At 42.2% G+C, this 21,332-nt stretch overlaps 1 protein-coding gene across 5 annotated transcripts in view; it reads left to right on the forward strand.

The window, feature by feature from the left end:
* The window catches only part of KIAA1328 (KIAA1328 ortholog), a 243,309-nt gene that overhangs the window by 101,272 nt on the left and 120,705 nt on the right, over positions 1-21,332 (forward strand). For all 5 annotated transcript variants that reach the window (XM_067530912.1, XM_067530910.1, XM_067530907.1 and 2 more), the window contains one exon: positions 1,638-1,765. In XM_067530912.1, the coding sequence (XP_067387013.1) occupies positions 1,638-1,765 (128 nt within the window). The remainder of the gene's footprint in view (positions 1-1,637; positions 1,766-21,332) is intronic.

Genomic DNA, 21,332 nt, shown 5'->3' on the forward strand with positions numbered 1-21,332 from the left:
ACCCATTAGGGTATACATTCCGCTCATCCACATCGATAGGCAACAGCAATGGGCAGATAGTGGGGTGTAAAGTCCTGTTGTATGAGGGAGGGTTGTTGGAAGCAGAATGAATTAAGAGAGAGATGAAAAATTGATAAAGATAGGACTGTCTGTTTTTATATTCTGCCACATAACATGGGTTTAAATGAATTTGCCTATAATTTGTCTTCAAATACCGACATTTAACTCTTAGGCTGTCTAAATGAACTGGCTTTTTCTACAGTAAAATTCATGCCCTGCATCCAGGCTAATATGTTCACCTCCTATAAACATTACTGCCTATGGTTACAGCCAGAATAAAAAAATCCTTTTATATACATCATAGCTGGCAGAGACTCCTGAGACCACCACAAATCACTTCAGCCTTTTGGTGCTCTCTGACAAAATGAACAGAACTATAAAACCGCTCAGGCTTCAGATAGATTGACTCTAAAAAGCAATTAGCTTATTTAGACCATTGTTTGTACCCTCCTTTATCTCAAGCTGCTGAGCAAAAGTATTCTAGAAGCTCTCTTGTTACTTTAGCATTAGATCTTAATAAACTCCCTTCCCCTTCATCCCTCAAAACCTTTGCTCATCCTTTTTTTTTTTTTTTTTCTTTTTTTTTTTTAAGGATTGTAATGGGGAATAACAAAGTGGTGAGTTATTTATGCAGTCATGATTGGCAAAAATGATTGCAACATGAATTTGCCCAGAAGCGATGATTAGATCATAAAAATGTTAAGGAAATCTGTAACTCGATACCATTTTATATATTTGAAGAAGTTTTTGTTCCCCACCTTAATTGTGATGACTTGTTCTTAAAGTATTTATTCAGAGTAATCTCTTTGGACATTGAGCCCTTATCCCATCTGCATGCATAATTGAAATCAGGGAGGGGTGGAATGAGGGGGGAGCATAAATGGTTTTCCATGCTAAATGAGCAACGGAGAGAATTACACAATGACAGGCGAAGAGCAGATTTATCTCCTTTTGGAATTTCAGTGCTGCAAGCGAGGAGGACACCATTGCTAATATCCTTGCAAATACCACAGTTTGCTGCATTTCCAGATAACAGTCCAAAAATTGCTGGTCTCTGAAAGGCCTGTAGTGTTGCAACTGTGGCTGTGTTTATGATCCATCAGTAGATCAGATGTGGGTATGTGGACTCCAAATCCACGGCTGTGCTTAAAAAATGGAATGTTCCCGAGTTGGCTGTTGATAATTAAAGCATCGTCCTCCTTAGCTGAATCCAAACAAGACCGCATATGCAAAGAGGGTTGTAACTGTACTAACTAAATGGTCTTTACCTACCTCCTGAATGCATCCCCTTCAAGTGTTTGTAAATTTGGTGAAGGTCCTTCCTCTCTGTCTTATGGGTGGGGAATAAGATTGCACTTGTTCTTGCTTTATTCATTTCCCTTTAGGCACACCCATAGTAACCAGTCATCTCCACTCTCCCATCCCCTCACACACACTCCATGCACACATGGTGTGGCTTTCAGTGTTTTGGCTTCAGTTACCACAGGTCCAAAACAGATTTACACAGAATAAATTCGTATTTGTTTGATTTTAACTTTTCAGGAAGGAATATTTTTTCCCTTAACTTGCTATCTCACCTCTGCAGCAGCAGTACAGAGAATGCCAGGAACTTCTGAAGCTATATCAGAAGTATCTGTCGGAACAGCAAGAAAAGCTAACTGTCTCTCTCTCAGAACTCGGTGCTGCCAAGCTGAAGGAGCAGCAGGTAAGCTCTATCCCCTCACCATTTCTTTAATGACCATATTGCCGATCCCATTGAAACACCCTTTTACTTACTGTCATAGCTGTAACTATCCTGTGTTGTCTTATGGTATATAAACATTCCTGCCCTGTTCTGTGATTGGCTTCTCCATGGCCCTTTTCCCTAATACCTGGACTAGAAGTAAGAAATTACTCCTTGAAGCAACCCTTGGATGAGTAAATAAGATCAAGTTTAATTGATTCTACTGTAATGCAGTGGGAGCCATGTGGAATCCCTTTGTTTGCTGTCTAAAGAAAAGGATAAGGGATGCTGTGGCCTTCCTTGAGACTTTTTGGACAAGGTGTTCTTCATAGAAAATTTGCCTCTTTTTACAAATAACTTTTTAAATTTCCAGCATAATTTTCACTAAGTGAAAAATTGGTGGAAGAAGGTGAGCTTAGCCGAGAAAAACTTTTCCAGTCTCTCAGGGAATCCATCTGATTTTGGACCTTTATAAAACAACCATTAATTGCACATAAAAAAGAAAATATTGGTGGAAATACTGTATGTTCTATCGAAAATGGTTAGGTGGTCTAAGGTTCCAAAATTATTTCTGGGGGAATTCTGTGCCACTGCACAATCATAGAATTAATGTTCCCACAGATTTTCCCCCTCTCCCTCCTGCAAAATAATTGATTGTGACAGGGAGGCAAAGGAAAGCTGCAACTACACCTTTTGCCCACCAGGGGCTGACATGGCATCACAAGAGAGATCAGCTGGCTCGTGCGCTGGAGCAGCTAGCCACAGAAAGGGAGGGGGCAGAGGCTTCGCAGTGCACTGCCCGCTGGGCCAAGTGAGGAGACACAGAATGTGATGGGGTGGGGAGGAGGGAGTGACAGCTGGGCACATGGGGCTGCTTGGTGGTCACACAGAGTGGGGTTCAGAAGGGTTAGTGGGGGAGGACAGACTGGCATAGGACCACAACAGCTAGGAGGTGACAACACTGAGCCAGGGGCTGAATAAAAGTGGGGGTGCAGGGCCACATGGGGACAGAGAGGAGGAGGGATGCGGGGTCACATGGAGACGAGGAAGTGGGGGTGTAGGGACACATGGGGACATGTGCAGATGTGCCTCACTGGAATGGGAAAGACTAGGGGTCAGTCAGGGTCTCCACGGGGGAGGCTCCCCAATTCCCTAACACTCCCTTCCCAGAAAAAAAACATGTTCCATACTTCTCCCACCCACACCCGACCCTCAAGTTCACTCCCAGGCTCCTTCCAGCAATGACTTCCCTCTCCCTCAGCTCTTCCATTACCCCGACTTCCCCAAGCCTTCACACTGCTTCTGAGGGGCACAGGAAAGATGTTTTTGTATTGTAGTTTAAATGAATTATTACTCAAAGTTCTGTATCAATATGCCTACTAAGGAATCTATTTGTCAAAACACATTCCCTGAACTTTTGTTGTTGTCCGTATTGTTGGACATACCTGCCAAGAGGTATTTTGAAATACATTACTAAAATAATTGAAACTGGAGTGATTGTATTGTGTTATTTCAATAAATAAAATATGCAGAATTCTGCAGAATTTTAAAATATTGTGCACAGAATTTTTAATATTTTGCTGCAGGATTTTTAAATTTTTGACGCAGAATTTCCCCCAGAATACAGTATGCTGAAATGAGAGGAGCTGAGGTCCTTGCTAGTAGTGATTTTTTGATAGCTAGTTACTTGATTTATGTACCTGCTGATAGCTGATCCTTTCACCGGGATGAAGATAATGGCTCTGACCAAGGTTATTCTTATCTACTCTTCCTCAAAAATTTGCCTTGTTGTCTCACATAAGCCTATAGCTCCTAATAGTGGTATAGCTTTTAGGTCTTGAACCTTGAAACATCTGTTAGGGGCTTCTATTATCATAACTTATGCACTGGCAATAAACTCAGTACTGTAGAAAACCCAGAAGGTGGCACAACGTCTGCTTCATGCAGCTTACATTTTAACAAAAGTGCACAGACACAGCCAGCTATTGAGAAAGTCTCTCTTGGTGAGTGGAATTTGGCTTTTCTTTTTAGTCAACATGTAACAATATTTCTAACTTAGAAGTGGGAAGTCAGTTCCTCTTTCTAGATACTGTTTCCTGTTTGTATACACCCTCCTGTTAGGGAGGTTTGGGTATTATAAATATTGATATAAATTTTTGTGTTCTGCCACATTTAAAATTATGTGTATCTTTGTCTAGTGTTGAGTTCTTCCTCTCCCTCCTCCTCCTCCTCCTTTCCACCCCCCATCACTCATGAACAAAACCCCTAGATACTTAAACTCTTCCACTAAGGGCAGCTGCTCCCCTTTCACCTGGAAAGAACACTCCGCTTTCTTCTGGGAAAGAACCATGACCTCTTATTTGAAGGTGCTGATTCTCATCCCAGCTGCTTCATTCTGCAACGAAGCGTGCGAGTGTGTATCAGAGATCACAGTCTGAAGAAGCAAGAAGGACAACATCATCTGCAAACAGCAGAGATGCCATCTCCAAGTCCCCATAGTGGATGCACTCCCCAACATGGCTGTGCCTGGATATCCTGTCCATGAAGAGCATGAACAGGCATGGCAACTGGATGCATCCTTGGCAGAGTCCAACACCCACGTTGAATGAATTTGACTTAATGCCAAGAATGCGGACACAACTCTCATTCTGGGAACAGAGGGACCGGATAGCACATAGCAGCAGCAACAGCACCTCATACTACCAAAGCACTTCCCACAGGACATCTTGGGGAACATGGTCAGAAGCCTTCTCCAAGTCTACAAAACAAGGATAGATTGGATTAGCAAACTCCCACGACCACTAAAGTATCTGTGAGAGAGCAAAGAGCTGGTCCATTGTTCCACTTCTAGGACAGAAACCACATTATTCCTCCTGAATCTGAGGTTCAACCAACGGGCATAGCCTCTTCAACACTCTGGCATAGGCTTTGCTGGGGCGGCTGAGGAATGTGAATACCCTGTTGTTGGAACACACCCTCCTGTCTCCTTTCTTAAAAATCGGGACCATCAGCCCGATTTGCCAATCCCAAGGTACTGCACCCCCCTTCCATGCAACATTGAAGAGGCACGTTAACCATGATACCCCGACTTTGTCCAGTGATTTCAACATCTCGGGGCGAATCTCGTCCACCCCTACTGGCATATCGCTGCAAAGGCACCTAAGCACCTCAGCGACCTCATCAACAGAAATATATCAGACCCACTGTGGGTTTCCAGCACTGCCCCCTGAAAGGAGGGCGTGTCCACTGGGTTGAGGAATTCTCCAAAGTGCTCCTTCCACGTTTCAACAGTCTTCTCCAATGCAGTCAACATTTCACCACCCTTGCTGAGAACAGCCTGGGCAATGTTCTGCTGACCCCTCCTAAGGCGACGAATGGTTTGCCAGAACACCTTTGAGGCCGTCCTGTATTCATTCTTCATGGTCTTTCCAAACTCCTTCCAAGCCTGGGCTTTTGCTTCCGTGACAGCCACAGCTGCAGCCCTCCTCACGTGCTGTTACCTTTCAGTTGTTTCAAAAGTCCGATTCATGAGCATTTCTTGGAAGGCCTCCTCCTTTGCCTTGGTAGCTTCCCTCACTACTGGTATCCACCAGCAGGCACCAGTCGCCTTCAGGCCATAGCTTTTTGTGGCTGCCTCAATGATTGAGGCCCTGAACATGGTCCACTTGGACTCTGTCCACAACCTCGCCCAGAATGCAGGAGAAGTTCTTCCGGAAGTGTGAATTGAAGTCTTTCCTCACAGGGTCCTCCACTAGACCTTCCCAGGTGACCTGTACTGATTGTATGGAGTTCTTAAGATTAGCAAATTTTGCCTGAGAATTGCTGGTCCTACTATTCTCTCATGTATCTGCACTTCACTGGGCAATTTGAAAAAGTCAAGCTGAAGCTCTCTCAGGAGTTCAACACAGACCAGCATGGCTGTGCCAGTTGTGTTTGGGGTGAAACCATTACTCATGAGGCAGCGAGGCATGTTCAAGATTTTTCCCCATGAATCAGCTGAGAGACAGACAATGTCTTTATCTCTGGCTCCTGTTTAATACCTAGTGTCAGGTCATCCACCACAGCTTTTATACCAAAATGTAAAGGTAGACACAAGTAAGAAAGCATCACCTCAATAATTGGTGCATCAGCACATATTAATACAGCTGTGAGTACTCACTGCCATTCAACAATAGTTTGGCACCAAGGGCCATTATGGAGTCATGACTGGGACTGACTCCAGCCTCAGTGTCTGAAATGTGGTGCATTGAGATCTTCCACCTTGCCTGTCTCATTTGCCCTCCTTTCATCCCATCTTAATGGCAGCAACACTTTCACCTATTTAAGATTGCTGGCTGCTTTCTACCTTTAACCCTTCTGACACTTCTTGGTCAAACTTCTGTGAACCTCAAAGTATTGAGCTCCTCTTCTGTGAACTCCTGCTGGTTATAGTCTAGCCATGCTCCTCTCTCCTCTTCTCTCTCTAGCTATGTGTACTCTACACAGTTGGCCCCTAGGTTTGAACACCCAGGGTAGCCTGGCCTGGGTGCAACCATCCCCACTGCAAAGCTACACCCGCATTACTGTATCCTCATTGTTTCTGCACTTACCCAGTGGGACCATATATAGTGGGCCTTTGTGCTGAGATACACTTTATGGATACTGCCAACACGCCTTCCATGGCCAGTGATAATATGGACACCAGCTGGAAAGAGAAAAAGAGGGTGACCTAGAGAAACATTATGCAGAACAATAGAGAAGCCAGATCCATCAACATGACACTCAAAAGCCTGGACAGACCAGCACAAGATTACAATAAATGGCAGAAACTGGTGGATGTACCTGAGGGTCCAGGAGGTTAAAGAAGGAAGAAAGAAGACTGGAGGACTCAAGTGATTTAGCCTGTGTCCTTCTTGCTATGTGAGTGGCATTCCAGACCAAGTTTAAGTAGAGCCTTGTTTTCTAACCCACACCACCTGCCAGTTTAACTAGCCTGTATTTAAAGCACCACCAAACCTGGCTAAGAAGTTTTTCTGTGTGGCCATTAGGGGGCTTAAAACTAAAATCCAGGTAAGAGCCTGGGTTACCTGCAATGTAGACATAGTCTAACTGTCAAAGTTTGGGAGCCCATTTAACTATGTGGAGTGGGAAGGCATTGAATAGCATCGCTTCATAATTTAACTAGTTGAAGATCATCCGATTAGGCATGAACACTTTTCTTATGGGTGCCCAGAACTTGGTAGGCAGTTCAGCATTGCCATTTATCTACCCTAATCCTCAGAGAGAAGCAAGTTATATTGAGAGAACACTAGTAACAGTGTGACCAGGCTCATAGATCCTGTTCAGGAGCTGGCAAAGAGAGAGGTAATGTGCTTTTTCTGACTAGAGCTGCATATTCTAAGTGTCAGGGTAGCAGGGCAAAGTCAGCTGTAGTGAATGCACTAATTCCCAAAAGGTGTCCTATAGAGTGGAGTTGGAATTGATAATCAGAGCCAGATTCCAGATGGAGGAGGAAGGAAATGACCGGCAGAAGAGCCCTCGTTTGGTCTGCTTTAAAATTACTTTTTTACTGCTCTTAAACTCCGGGCCACAGAAAACCACCCTTCTCAGTGACGTTTGTTTTGGGGTGGGGAGGTTCTAGAACAGCCTTCCAATAGGAGCAGTGGGGGTGAACAACCTAATCAGTTTTAGGATGGAGCTTGATACGTTTATGAACAGATTTATGTAGTGGAGTTACCTATGGACTAGACTTGAACCAGGAGGTCCCTTCCTGTCCTTTGTTCCTATGTTGTTTAGGGATCAGGCTGAAGAAAGGCTTCCTGAGTTCTGTTTAAATCTCTGATAGTGGGGAACTTTTTTCCATTTGTTTATTTTGATTGGGCTCAGAAAAGCCTGGATATATCAAACAAACTTTAAGAGCTTCAGATATTGTCTTGCTACCCAACCATAACCCTCCTGACTTATAACACAGAGGTAGATAACTTTTCCTTCTTTGAGTAACTGCTATATATTCCCACTTGTGGGATTGGCACCTCTAGTGTTGCACTGCCAGGACACAAATCCCACAAGTGTGAATATGCAGAGGTGGCACTCGAACAACAGTTACACATAAGTTACACATAATAGCCATTGGCTAAGCGGTTGAAAATTCGTGGCAATTGGGGGCGGTCCCTGATGATTGGAAAAACCACTATGAAGAGGTGACTGGCTCTGTGGATGTGGGAAAAGCGGTGGACGTGATATACCTTGACTTTAGCAAAGCTTTTGATACAGTCTCCCACAGTATTCTTATCAGCAAGTTAAAGAAGTATGGGTTGGATGAATGGACTATAAAATGGGTAGAGAGCTTGCTAGATCATCGGGCTCAATGGGTAATGATCAATGGCTCCATGTCTAGCTGGCAGCCGGTCACAAACGGAGTGCCGCAGGAGTTGGTCCTGGGGCCAGTTTTGTTCAACATCTTCATTAATAATCTGGAGGATGGGGTAGATTGCACCCTCAGCAAGTTTGCAGATGACACTAAGCTAGGGGGAGTGGTAGATACCCTGGAAGGTAGGGATAGGATACAGAGTGACCTAGACAAATTGGAGGATTGGGCCAAAAGAAATCTGATGAGGTTCAAGAAGGACAAGTGCAGAGTCCTCCACTTAGGATGGAAGAATCCCATGCACAGCTACAGACTGGGGACCGACGAGCTAGGCAGCAGTTCTGCAGAAAAGGACCTGGGGGTTATAGTGGATAAGAAGCTGGATATGAGTCAGCAGTGTGCCCTGGTTGCCAAGAAGGCTAATGGCATATTGGGCTGCATTAGTAGGAGCATTGCCAGCAAATCGAGGGAAGTGATTATTCCCCTCTATTCGGCATTGGTGAGGCTGCATTTGGAGTTTTGTGTCCAGTTTTAGGCCCCCCCACTACAAAAAGGATGTGGACAAGTTGGAGAGAGTCCAGCGGAGGGCAACAAAAATGTTTAGGTGGCTGGAGCACAAGACTTATGAGAAGAGGATGAGGGAACTGGGCTTGTTTAGTCTGCAAAAGAGAAGAATGAGGGGGGATTTGATAGCAGCCTTTAACTACCTGAAAGGAGGTTCCAGGGAGGATGGAGCTAGGCTGTTCTCAATGGTAGTAGATGATAGAACAAGGAGCAGTTGTCTCAAGTTGCAGTGAGGGAGGTCTAGGTTGGATATTAGGAAAAAGTTTTTCACTAGGAGGGTGGTGAAGCACTGGAATGGGTTACCTAGGGTGGAGGTGGAATCTCCATCTTTAGAGGGTTTTAAGCTGCAGCTTGACAAAGCCCTGGCTGGAGTTTATTTAGCTGAGGTTAGTCCTGCTTTGAGCAGAGGGTTGGACTAAATTGACCTCCTGAGGTCCTTCCAACTCTGATATTCTATGATAAGTAACCTTTCTCTTCTCTGTGCTGCAGAAGCACATGGGAGGACACCCAACTATACTTTGTAAAGAAATGCCTCTTCATGTGGTCTGTTAAGGACTCTTGCCTCTTTTCTTCTCTTTTTCCCTCTTTTAATCTAACTTCTTTTATTTGACTGCCACACCCGTCGTCATGGCGTCTTCTGCTGTTCACCTTTCCACTCTTCCTTCCTTATTTGAATATAGAGAAATCCTGATAAGGTTGCCCATTCTCTCCAGATTTAGACTCTCAGTGCAACGTCTTTCAATATCCAATTGCTGATTTTAGTATTAGGAGTGTGGGATAGCAAAAGAGGATGGGGCATGCTGCAGTGTCACCAAACTTTCACACACTGTCAAGAAAAGAAATGGATAGTTGTGTAGCAACCAAACGACTGCAGCACCTACAATACTGTCACATCTGTGACTGAAGTGCAGCCCTGATTCTTACCCGTGTTGACCCAATGCTGCTACTTTGGGTTATGTTTTGTTTGCCTGCATCTTGTCATCAATTCGTGATCTCGGAATTGCTCTTGTTCATAATCTCAATTTGGTTAGTAGTGTCCTTTAAATTTTGACCGTTGGCTTCTATTTAAAGAAATATCCTGGCAGTGGTGGGCTGAAATTGCTGGGAAAATGGAGGTGAAATGATTTAAGACAGAACTCTTGTGGAGTCAATAATCAGTAACTGGAACATGAAGCTTCTTTTTTTGTGAGATAAAGTTAATTCCATTTGAAAAGATACTTAAGGTGACATGAATTGAATTATTCAAACTGGCCTTCTTAGCATTAACTCTAGGTTAATATCTCATGATGCCTCTGGTTTCATTATAGGAGTTTTAAGTACATAACTTTTTATAATAAATTCAATACCTAGAAGCTGAACTGAAATTGGTTTACCTTCTACCACTCCATAAAAAGAAGCATTAATTGTAAAGTGAATATTAAAGTGGTCACTAAAGTAGAGTCAGATAGATGCAAAGAGATAGCTCTTGTGTAAAAGAAGTGAAGAGCTCTGCTGAACAATAGGTTTCTGCCCTGATATTAATAGAAGATACCATCCATATTAAAATGTAGTTAAATCTCTATCAAAAACGATTTTGGACATTCTTTCTGCTGTTTCCAAATGTTCAGTCTTTGCCATTTCAAGAAGCTTTACACGGAGATGTAAAGAAAATTGCCCTTGTTCTAGATAATCAGGTTTGACCTAATTATACAGTCCTTGCTTCACTGCCATCTCAAACAGTGGAAAGAATCCAATTTACTTTGGCAAGTATGTGGCTGATGAAATTGTGGAAATGTTTTGCAGCGTTGAGTAGGACTTGACTAACAAGTGCTGGAATGGAGGCTGAACTTTTGTTGGAATGGAATTCTTGAGCTTCTCCTACTAAAGGGAGGATAATACCCTTAACCATGGCTCTGCCTGTTCCATATTAATCTTTTTATTTGCAAGTACAGCTGGCCACTTTTATTTCTTATTTGTATAAGATTATCAGGACATCTGTTGACTCCCTTGGCTCAAGAAGATTCTTATTCACTGGATACTCTGTGTTTTCAGCTTGGATTCTCCCCAAGCAGCTAGGAAAACCTAATGGAGAGTGAATTCCAAATCCCAAGAAATTCCAAAGGGATATCTACTCTTCTTTGTTCTTGTGTATTGCGTGTTAGTCCATCTGTTGGTTAGCACCCAGTGGTCCCAGTCAAGAGCAGGGTGCTTTTTAACAAAGTGCTGTACAAACACATAGTCTTTGCCCTGAGGAGCTTATGATCTAACAAAATTAGCATTCCTTTTTTGAAGACTAGATTTTATAAAAAACAAAACCAATAAAAATAAAAAATTCACTAATTAATTTAAATGTTACTGATACGATATTCTGTGTAGTTTCCAAATAAAAACCGAATAACTCCCTTCCCAGAAAAGACCACAGATCCTGCTTTCTTTTAGTCTCTATGGATAAAACTCTTGTCTGCATCTTTGTTATTTTCTGCCTTAACAAAGGCTGTTACTTTTCAAAGTTCTGTCATCTGGGTTATTTCCCTGAAAAGGGGTGGAGGGGAGGAAGTCAGTCTGCACAAACCAAATTCTTTTCCCCCCCCCCCCCCTTTTTACAGGTCACCTTTAAAAGCATTGTTTAGCTTGATTAAAGAAAAAAAATATGCAAAGGATTTTGAATGCTGGGAGGCAAACCTGCATGATAGAATTTATTTTGTTGTTTACGCAGCTGTACTGGAACAATGCATGAGCCCATCTGAAAGATAAATGTGGATTGGGACAATAAATAAAGAACTACTGTAATCTGAAGTGGACCCAAAGATATTAGATAATTATGGGTAGGGAAGTAGCCAGGAAGAGACAAAGGTTTAACATAAGTCAATATCAGTTAGGAATAGTGACAAGTTTGGTGGCATTTAGGTAACTTGAATTTTTCTTTAACTTAAATTTAGGGCTAGCCTGAGGGTGCTTTTTGTAGTATCTATATATAAGGTGTATATTATCTAACAATCCTTTTTTTATTACTTTTTCCTCTCTGTTCCGCACATTGCCAATAAATAATGCTTTATTTAAAGTGAATTGAGCTTTGACTGTTCTAGCTGGGGAAATTACTGACTAGTTTTCTCAAAGGGAACAATTGTAGACTGAAAGGAAGTAGATAAAGGAGAATGTGACCTCCTCTGAATCAGTGAAGAGTATGGCGAAGGTTGCAACCTGCTTCTGGAGCAGGGCCACAGAAGGGCCTGAGGGTGACATAGATCTGGGAGGACCAAACAAACTAAAATGCAAAAATCCATCAGAAGAAGATGTTACAGGAAACACTTCAGTTCCTCAAACTCATCCCTACTAGCTCAGTTTAGACACTGGGCTCATTTGGGATCTGCCACAGTTTTTCCTGTGTGACTCTGGGCAAGTCCCTTACTGACGACATGCATCTGAAAAATAGGAATAAAACATCTTTTCTCCCATCCCTTGTCTCTCTTCTCTTTTGAGACTGTAAGTTTTTTTGGGGGGAGAGGCATAGGCTGACTTTTACTCTGTATTTGCACAATGACTAGCACAATGGACATTGAAGCGAGAAAAATTCAGACTGGAAATGGGGAATAAATTTACAATGAGACTAATTAACCATTGAAACAATTTCCCATGGGTCATGGTGAATTCTCCATCATTGACCATTTTAAAATCAAGTTTGGATGTTTTTCTAAAAGATGTGCTCTAGGAGTTGTTTTGGGGAAGTTCTACAGCCTGCGTGATACTGGAGGTCGGACTAGATGATCACAATGGTCCCCTTCTGGCCTTAGAATCTGTGGAATAGGACCCTGATTTCAGGGGGGGGAGTGTCTCTTGGGACTACCAATATACTAGTAACCCCTCTCCCAATCATTCTTCAAGTATTTGTCTACATGTGTTTCACCTCTGGTGCACACGCGCCAGAGATCAGAATGTTTAGCTAGCAATGTCTGTTGGCTACAGGTGCACCCTTTGTGCCCTCGAGCCCCTGTACCTAGAGTTTTAAGCTGGGCGGAGAAACCAGCTGACCCTCAGTTCCTTCCTGAAGCCTCACTTGTCTGGGGGGTGAAGCGGCATTATCCACATTAGATATCCTCAGGGCCCTATCTTATTAAAAAAGCAGAACAAAATTATTTAGGTTATCACATAGGTTATTTCTATTTCTGAAAGATCTAGGGGTTAAGCAATTTCAACCCAGAGAATTTCCAAGTGGGTGTCAGTTGCATTAAGTTAGTTCATGAGAGAGTTAATTTAGAACTCCAGGGGCAGGTTAGATCACATTCTACCAGGGCTCAGACAGCTTCTGTGACCTCAGGGTTTTTTCTCTAACTGACATTAGTAAAGCTGCTACATGGGTAGCGTACATGCTTTTACTAGACAACAATGTATTTTAGAGGCAACTCTCTTGGATACTCATTTTTTCAGGACTTTGTTGGAATTCGTGTTTGATTAGACTCTCAGTACCCTCCTCTGATGTTTGTACACTGCTTGAGTCACCAGAAATGGACTACATGTAGACTAACTCTTAAGATATATTGTCTACATGTGTCCCAGGACCCACCCTCCTTTCCCCACTAGTGCCGAGTCTATTAATATGGCGTTGATGGTTGTGAAGGAATGGAGGGTCAGTTGGTTGCTCTGCCAGGCTCCTGCCAGGGCATGAAGGGCACAAGGCGCAGCCAAAAGATGCTGCTGGCTAAAGTGTTCCAGTCTTGGGCACATGGGGCCCAGGCGCACCAGAAGTCAGACACAGGTATACAACACATCTTAAAAAAAATCCAGTTACTAACAGGTAAGTAACTTTCCTTTTATTAGGATCTCTAGACTTCAATATTTCTTGGTACCAGTTGATCTGCCTCTTTCAAAATGTTGTTCATGATCAACAAAGCAGCCAGGTATAAATACTTACGGACTTGCAGACGGTGTAAATTCAATATTTTCAAACCAACAGTTAGCACTGAGTGAAAACACAAGTGTATGGCTTGTGCGTCAGCCCAAATTCAGCATTCACTCTGGAACGGACACATATGTAAAACACATATGAGCTTACAGTACTTTTTGTGTTTGAGAGACAAAATATTTAAATTTCCTAAACCTTAACAGAAAAACTGTGTGCCAGTTTATTGACTTTTTTTTGCAGGCTTCTCAAACATTCCAGCTACTGCTGCATATGGATGAAGTCCATTGATTCTTTGAATGCCTATTGCCTATTCATAGAATCATAGAATCATAGAATATTAGAGTTGGAAGGGACCTCAGGAGGTCATCTAGTCCAACCCCCTGCTCAAAGCAGGACTAACCTCTGCTATATCATCCCAACCAGGGCTTTGTCAAGCCGCAGCTTAAAAACCTCTAAGGATGGAGATTCCACCACCTCCCTAGGTAACCCATTCCAGTGCTTCACCACCCTCCTAGTAAAAAACTTTTTCCTAATGTCCAACCTAGACCTCCCTCCCTGCAACTTGAGACCATTGCTCCTTGTTCTGTCATCTCCCACCACCAAGAACAGCCTAGCCCCATCCTCCCTAGAACCCCCTTTCAGGTAGTTAAAGGCCGCTATCAAATCCCCCCTCACTCTTCTCTTTTGCAGACTAAACAAGCCCAGTTCCCTCAGCCTCTCCTCATAAGTCCTGTGCTCCAGCCCCCTAATCATTTTGGTTGCCCTCCGCTGGACTCTCTCCAACTTGTCCACATCCTTTTTGTAGTGGGGGGCCCAAAACTGGACACAATATTCTAAATGCGGCCTCACCAATGCCGAATAGAGGGGAATAATCACTTCCCGTGACCTGCTAGCAATGCCCCTCCTAATGCAGCCCAATATGCCATTGGCCTTCTTGACAACCAGGGCACACTGCTGACTCATATCCAGCTTTTTATCCACTGTTACCCCCAGGTCCTTTTCTGCAGAGCTGCTGCCCAGCTCGTCGGTCCCCAGTCTATAGCTGTGCATGGGATTCTTTCTTCCTAAGTGGAGGACTCTGCACTTTTCTTTGTTGAACCTCATTAGATTTCTTTTGGCCCAATCCTCCAGTTTGTTTAGGTCACTCTGTATCCTATCCCTACCTTGCAGGGTATCTACCACTCCCCCCAGCTTAGTGTCGTCCGCAAACTTGCTGAGGGTGCAATCTACCCCATCCTCCAGATCATTAATAAAGATGTTGAACAAAACCGGCCCCAGGACCGACCCCTGGGGAACTCCGCTTGTGACCGGTTGCCAGCTAGACATGGAGCCATTGATCACTACTCGTTGAGCCCTATACTCTAGCCAGTTCACTATCCATTTTATAGTCCATTCATCCAACCCATACTTCTTTAACTTGCTGATAAGAATACTGTGAGAAACCGTATCAAAAGCTATTCTCAGAGGCTTTAAAAAAAACAACTTACGATATTTCTAAAGAAGTCCCATGTTAGTCTTTCCCTGGAAAGAGTAAACCCAGGCACCCATGTACAAATCTTTAAATATTTATTTTACATTTCTTAAATAATAAATATCATTAATAGGACTTGAGTTTCTGATTAACAGTTTTCTACATTCATGCTTACTTATGGGAGTTGTGAAAATATATAGCACTACAGGGACACTGTGGTTTGGTGGATTACATAAGGCACTGGTATGAAGAGAACTCTAATCTAATTCTGGTTCTTTCACTGTCTTGCTTTTGAGTTATTTAACCTCTCTGTTCCTCAGTTTCTCCATCTATAAAATGGAGATGATGCTGCCCTCTTTTTGTAAAGCACTTTAAGCTCATTTCTATGCAAAAGTGCTGTGTAAATGGAAAGATTATTATATAGTATCATTATCCTTCTATGCCAACAGCCATACGATGTCTAGCTATCAGTTTCAGATATTTATTGCAAGTGAAGCTGGGTGGGCCTCAGCCTATGTTTGAGAGGGAGTTCTCTAGGAAAAAGCCAAATGCTGCATGTAGTTGTTTTTCCCGAATTAACGGGAAAAATGTTTTGAAAAGCCCAGGTGAAAAACTCATCAAGACTTTATGAAATGAAACAAAATGCATACTATGTGATTCATTTTGTAGGCATATTTATTCCTCAGACATAAAAGGGTCGTATACTATCTAAAATGAAAAGCCTGCAATTCGGTGAGTAAAACACAAGAACAAAACAAATGAGTCTTCTTCAGTCTACTAACAAGTTAAAGTATCCATTCTGTTGAATCCGCCCTTATACGCCACAGATTTTACCACCTTCCTAGCCTATTGTGAAATTTCAGTCAACGCTCTCTGAGATAGAAATATGGTTGATAGACGCTGAGCTGGCTGGACAGACGTGCAAGTTTTTAAAAAATAGTTAAAAATTCTGAATTTGCTTGTCTTATGGAAGTGAAATTGTGAAAAACAATTTTCTACCTTCTTTATGCAACAAATTGACACAACATTCTTTGCCAACACAGATTTTGGGTAAAAATCAGGATCTTTGCTTTTAAATGTTGGAGGAGAAGGAAGGAACTCAGGCATACCTTTCCATCAACCATATTTTAGTTCTTTTGTCCTGTTCTGGGCTAACCCTATGACATTTTTATTTGGGACCAGTTATGCTGCATAAGTCATAGAAAGTTTCCATATCTCTCCTGATTTGTTCTTCAATTTTTGGCCTTGTGTGGTTCCATTTTGGTGTTAATTAGATCAAGCCAGATTTCTCCTGAGATTGGGACAGTAGTGTCCTCAAACCTGTACTCAAACAAGTCTCTCTCTCTGAACTATTTCAAATGCTGTTGTGAATTTAGTGCCTGCTTAGAATCCCTTGTTTAAAATATGTGCTATGTTTTGATCAGTTATCCCTGTGCTCAGTGTGCACATTTCAGGAAAGTTATGGGAGCAGGATGAAAACAGACTCAATCTTACCAACTGTCATTGGAAAGCCAAGGCATCAGTCCTCCTTTTTTAATCAACCAGTCATGCAGCTGATCAAAAAAGTTCCAGTTAACATCCATGAAAGGAGTCCTTTAGATCTCTCAGGTATTACTGCTTTTTCAATTAGGTTTATGGTGTGCTAAACTCCTATACATTAAAAATGTAGGGTGCCTACACCTGAATTCCTATCATCTATACTTTGTTTCCGTTATCTGATCAAATAACAAAGACCCCCTTATCATACTTTCCTCTGGATCGTTGGATGGTATCTTCAACAGCTTGCAGACAGTATTACATGGTTTTATCTTCAGACAAAGAATCCAGAGCACCAAGTAAGAACTCTTTTTTCCCTGTGTGGATGGTTGGAACTGCTATTGGGTCATTCATGTTCTACCGACCAACCAATTTAGCATTAAAATCAGTGATTACCGTAATTCTTCCTTTATTTTTTCTTCTATTACTCTTGTATTTACTAGTAGTGGACCCATGAGTTTAAATGTTTCTGGAAAAGCAGAAAGGCGATGTGGTGCCTAAGAGGTATAACAAGAGTCTTTATATTCCCATTGGTTCCCTTTTAATTTTGCACTAAATAGTTTTCATTTACAGATTGAAATTAGGACCTAATATTTCTAGTCATTCCCCCTCTCCCCCTCCCACCCCAAAATGCAGTTCCTAAAGAGTGTGTTTTGGGGGCAACCTAATGAAACCCATTATCTTTTTTTCCCCCTTGGGTGAGGGGGAGGGAGTTCTCCCCCAGAAAAAAAGCTGTCAGAAAGTAGTGTTGGTGACATCAATAAATGACATTCTTTGTTCTGAGTCAGTGAACTAATCCCATAGTTAGTGGCTGGGAGCATTGTGATACCTGAGATACTGTCCTTTGAGATCACTACATTTACCATATAACTTTACACAAACAATAGAACGATTACATTCCCATAAACCTGCCAAATTTCAGTTACACTCTGTCTATCTAAATTCTTCCTGCCATTTCAGTATTTTTCTTCGCTTCCTATCCTACGACTGTTGTATAATTTTGCTGTGCACTGTTAAATAACTGTCACTTTACACCAGGGTTGGCTGCATTTAAATGGTAGGATAAATTAGTGCTTGTATATTATTATTTATTTCTATTACCATCATGCCTAGAAGTCCTAGTCAAGGACCAGGACTCCATTGTATTGGGTACTTTACAATGGCAGTCACAGCCCCAAGGAGCTTACATTATAAGTTTGCTAAAGCACTGCACCCCTTGGAGGTGAAATTTACTATAAAAATATTAGATGTTGATATGGAATGTCACTTACTGACTTATATTTCTTACCTTAGTTTGAGCCTTTATTTGCAGTTGCTTTCTAAAATGCTGAAATTAATATGTTTCTAACATCTTACTTCCATCATTGCTGTCTCATTAGTGTTGTATTTCCATGGCTTTAATAACACAATGAAGACTGAAAGGAAAATTCTTAAAGAATAGACTGAATGAATTAGGCCCTGATTTGTTTGGCAGTCCAAGGCATGACAAACATCTTTGACATAAACAGAGTAAATTAAGGTAAGAAATATAAATCATCAGTATGGTATCCTTTTCCTTTAGCCACCTACAAATAGCTTTCTGACACAATTTGGAATCTAGTTAATTTTCAAGCTATGTAGTGCCAGAAGTGTACCAAAACTAGATTTCTCTTCTGCAAACATCATTTTTCTCCCTCTCTGCCTATGTTAAAGTAGATGCCATATTTAGCAGTTTCAGAAAAAAATTCAAAAGCAGTTAGTGTGGTCGTCACCCTAATACCCTAACTCAGTGTTCGTGAGAAAGTAGAAATGTTCCCATTTCAGTTTCTTGTTAATGACACACTTGAGTATGGGATCTGAAATGTCAGTCTTTGTATTTTCAAACCTCTAGAAACTTGAATAAAGCTACACATAAGAGCAATCAACTCTGATAGCAGTAGGCTAAATATCAGTTTCTGAAAATAAATTTTATATGAATCTATTCTCCAGACAATTTGCCTTTTAAATGTTTAAAAATGTGACATCTTTATATAAGTGAATACAGATTGAGGCAGTAGCTATAAAAACCTGAAGTTTCCATGCATCACCTGCTTTTCACTATAACCTGTTAAACAGCACAAACTAGATACAATGCAGACTTTATGGCTTTCCCTCACAATAATTTACTGCCCTCCTGACCTATAAACAGATAACTGTTACCATGACTTGATACTGTTAGGTGTTTGGATACATTCTCAAAGGTAATTCATGGTTTTAAATATCGTATGTATGAAAGGTTTTATAACCAAGCATTTGGAAAATGGCAGTATTACATTTCCTTGAGCTGTGTTCTGGGAGCAATGATTTGTTGCTGCAGTCTTGTTACATGGCTTCCTGAGCAAAATGGTCCCCCTCCTTTCACCCTCCTCTCCCTTTAATGCCTTATTCTTGTATAAGGACTATCCCAGATTCATTTAGCTCCTTCAATGTCCTCAGTGCTTCCGGAAAGGATGATAAACTAAACTTGAAATCTGCAGGTAAAAAGTTTTCAATGACCTCCATTGATTCACATTTAAAATGTTGTCATCTTAAGTGGATTCAATGTATTAGAGCAGCTGGGACACAATATAACTGAGCTCTTTTCCAAATCTGTCTCCAACTCACTGTATGATCTTTGGTAAGTCACTTAACCTCTATGGGTCTCAACTGCTCCATCTGTAAAATGAGGCTAATAATCCTTACCCATCCACCCTTCTAAAGGTCTTGAGATCTATGGATGAAAACCATTAGATAACTATGAAGAATGATCGGGCCTGATGCAGAATGACATTACTCCAGCTGTGTGCCAGAGGAGCTCCATTGAAGTCAGAGCAATCACAGTGGAGTAACATTGTGGTGAATCAGATCTGTTATATTTTTATTACTTGAGGGATATAAAATAACAAAAAGACGCTGTCATGCAAAATGCTCCTCCTGAAATGCTGGGGAGGGCCTTTAGATTACCCAGACTGTTGCTTCTGAGCTGGGCTTCCATTCCCACTAGTCAGAACATCAGGTAATGGTCAGAGTTCCTGGATCACATCAAGTATCTGTGCATCATTTGGCATACATAGCTTCTGATCTTGGAGAAGCAGAAGAATATTTGAGCAAGATTGTATTGTTGAATTGGTAGTGAACCTGATAACTGAGGAGTGATATGTGAGGTCCATTCTTGAGTGGTATTGCCTGCCACCATCATAGCTAATTGGAGAGGTGAGCGTGGTGGAAAGGTTCCTTCCTAGGCGCCTGTCAGAGGAGGAAGGGCTCCTCTGATGAAGGGAAATCATGAATGTACCTCATTCTTAAGCATTACTGGTATCACAGGCCTCATTATAACCCATGCAATCAATGACAATACAGAGCAATGTATTCTTCTTTGCGTGCTGTCCCTGTGGATGCTCCACTTCAGGTATTGGTGTGTCCCAGTGCCATCAATCAGAGATTTTTAGCAGCGGTATCCGTTCGGGTTGCACATGCGCAATGGTTTTCTCACTGCACATTTGGCATTTCAGCCATCGCGCACGCAATCTAATCCCCTCAGTTTCTTCTCAACAGACCTTGACTGGCCTGAGACAAAGCACCGCAGCGGTGTCGCTGACAGACCTAGAAAAATACTTTAAATTAGTTATAGACATTATATAACACTAATAGTTTAGTCAAAATAAGTTAGTTTTAGAGTAATGTAGTAGGTCCTTAGTTTAAAAAATCATTTTTTCTCTAGATAGTTTCCTTTCTACAAAGGAGAAACTCCCTAGGCTTTAAAAGATGTGGATCCTGTTGAGACGCGATGCCTATCTCAGATGGCCACTCTTTGTCAGGAGCCTCAGGTAAGAACCCATCTCAGAAAAGTGCATTCACTGCATGAACTTAAAGGCCAGAGCTTGGTGAGATAGAAACCTCTGCCTTAAGCTCATATTAATGGAAAAATCCCTCAGACCAACTGTCAACCCAGGATGAAAAATCCCAGGAGAGCCCACGGAGAAACAGGACAAAGACAAGACTCTGTCCTCCACAAAACCAAGGAAAAGAGCCCAGACCTCTCCAGATAGAGATGTGCCTAAAAGGAAGTGGTCTCCAGCCAGGTCGGTGCTGACCGCCTCATGAGTTAGCACCTTCGATGCTGCGAATACTTCTGGCACCATCCGCACCAGGACCTCAGCCGAGTCCAATGGAAAACAGAGCCACCTCCACAGCACCGTCAACTCCAGCAAAAATGGCACTGAGATCTGTCATGGCGCCTATGTCCCTATCATCAATACTAATAGCACCAGCACCAGTCAAGATGACACCAAGCAAGTCAGGGTGAAAAACAACCACACCATCTACCATGCCAGCTAAGTCAACCACACCAACACCTATGGTACCGAAGCAATGACAACAGTGGTTGGAAGTGGAGGACAGCACCATACCCCTCGCATCACACTCACCGCTATTTGGCACTGAAGTTTCTCTAGAACATGTTACACCGGAGCTTACACTATCACACATTGCTACACCATTCTCAAGCGATGAGGAAGATGACCTGCAGGAAGGTGCTTTTTCTCTGCACCACTTCTCCCCCAATTAACCAAGCACAAAATCGAGATTTCAGTACAACTGATTGATGCAGGAATGGTTCAAGCAACCATAGATGTGCCCACAAATGCCGTTCCCCATGCAATGGCCTCTATGGGCTTCATAAGGGACTCAGCACAGCTGTCCTGTAATGTCACCCTGTGGTGAGTTAAGATCACCAGCACCATGACCCAGGCTTGAA

Source organism: Emydura macquarii, unplaced genomic scaffold, assembly GCF_026122565.2.
Source record: "Emydura macquarii macquarii isolate MOO-44397 ecotype Brisbane River unplaced genomic scaffold, CSIRO-AGI_Emac_v2 contig_3114, whole genome shotgun sequence".
Lineage (NCBI taxonomy): Eukaryota > Metazoa > Chordata > Testudines > Chelidae > Emydura > Emydura macquarii.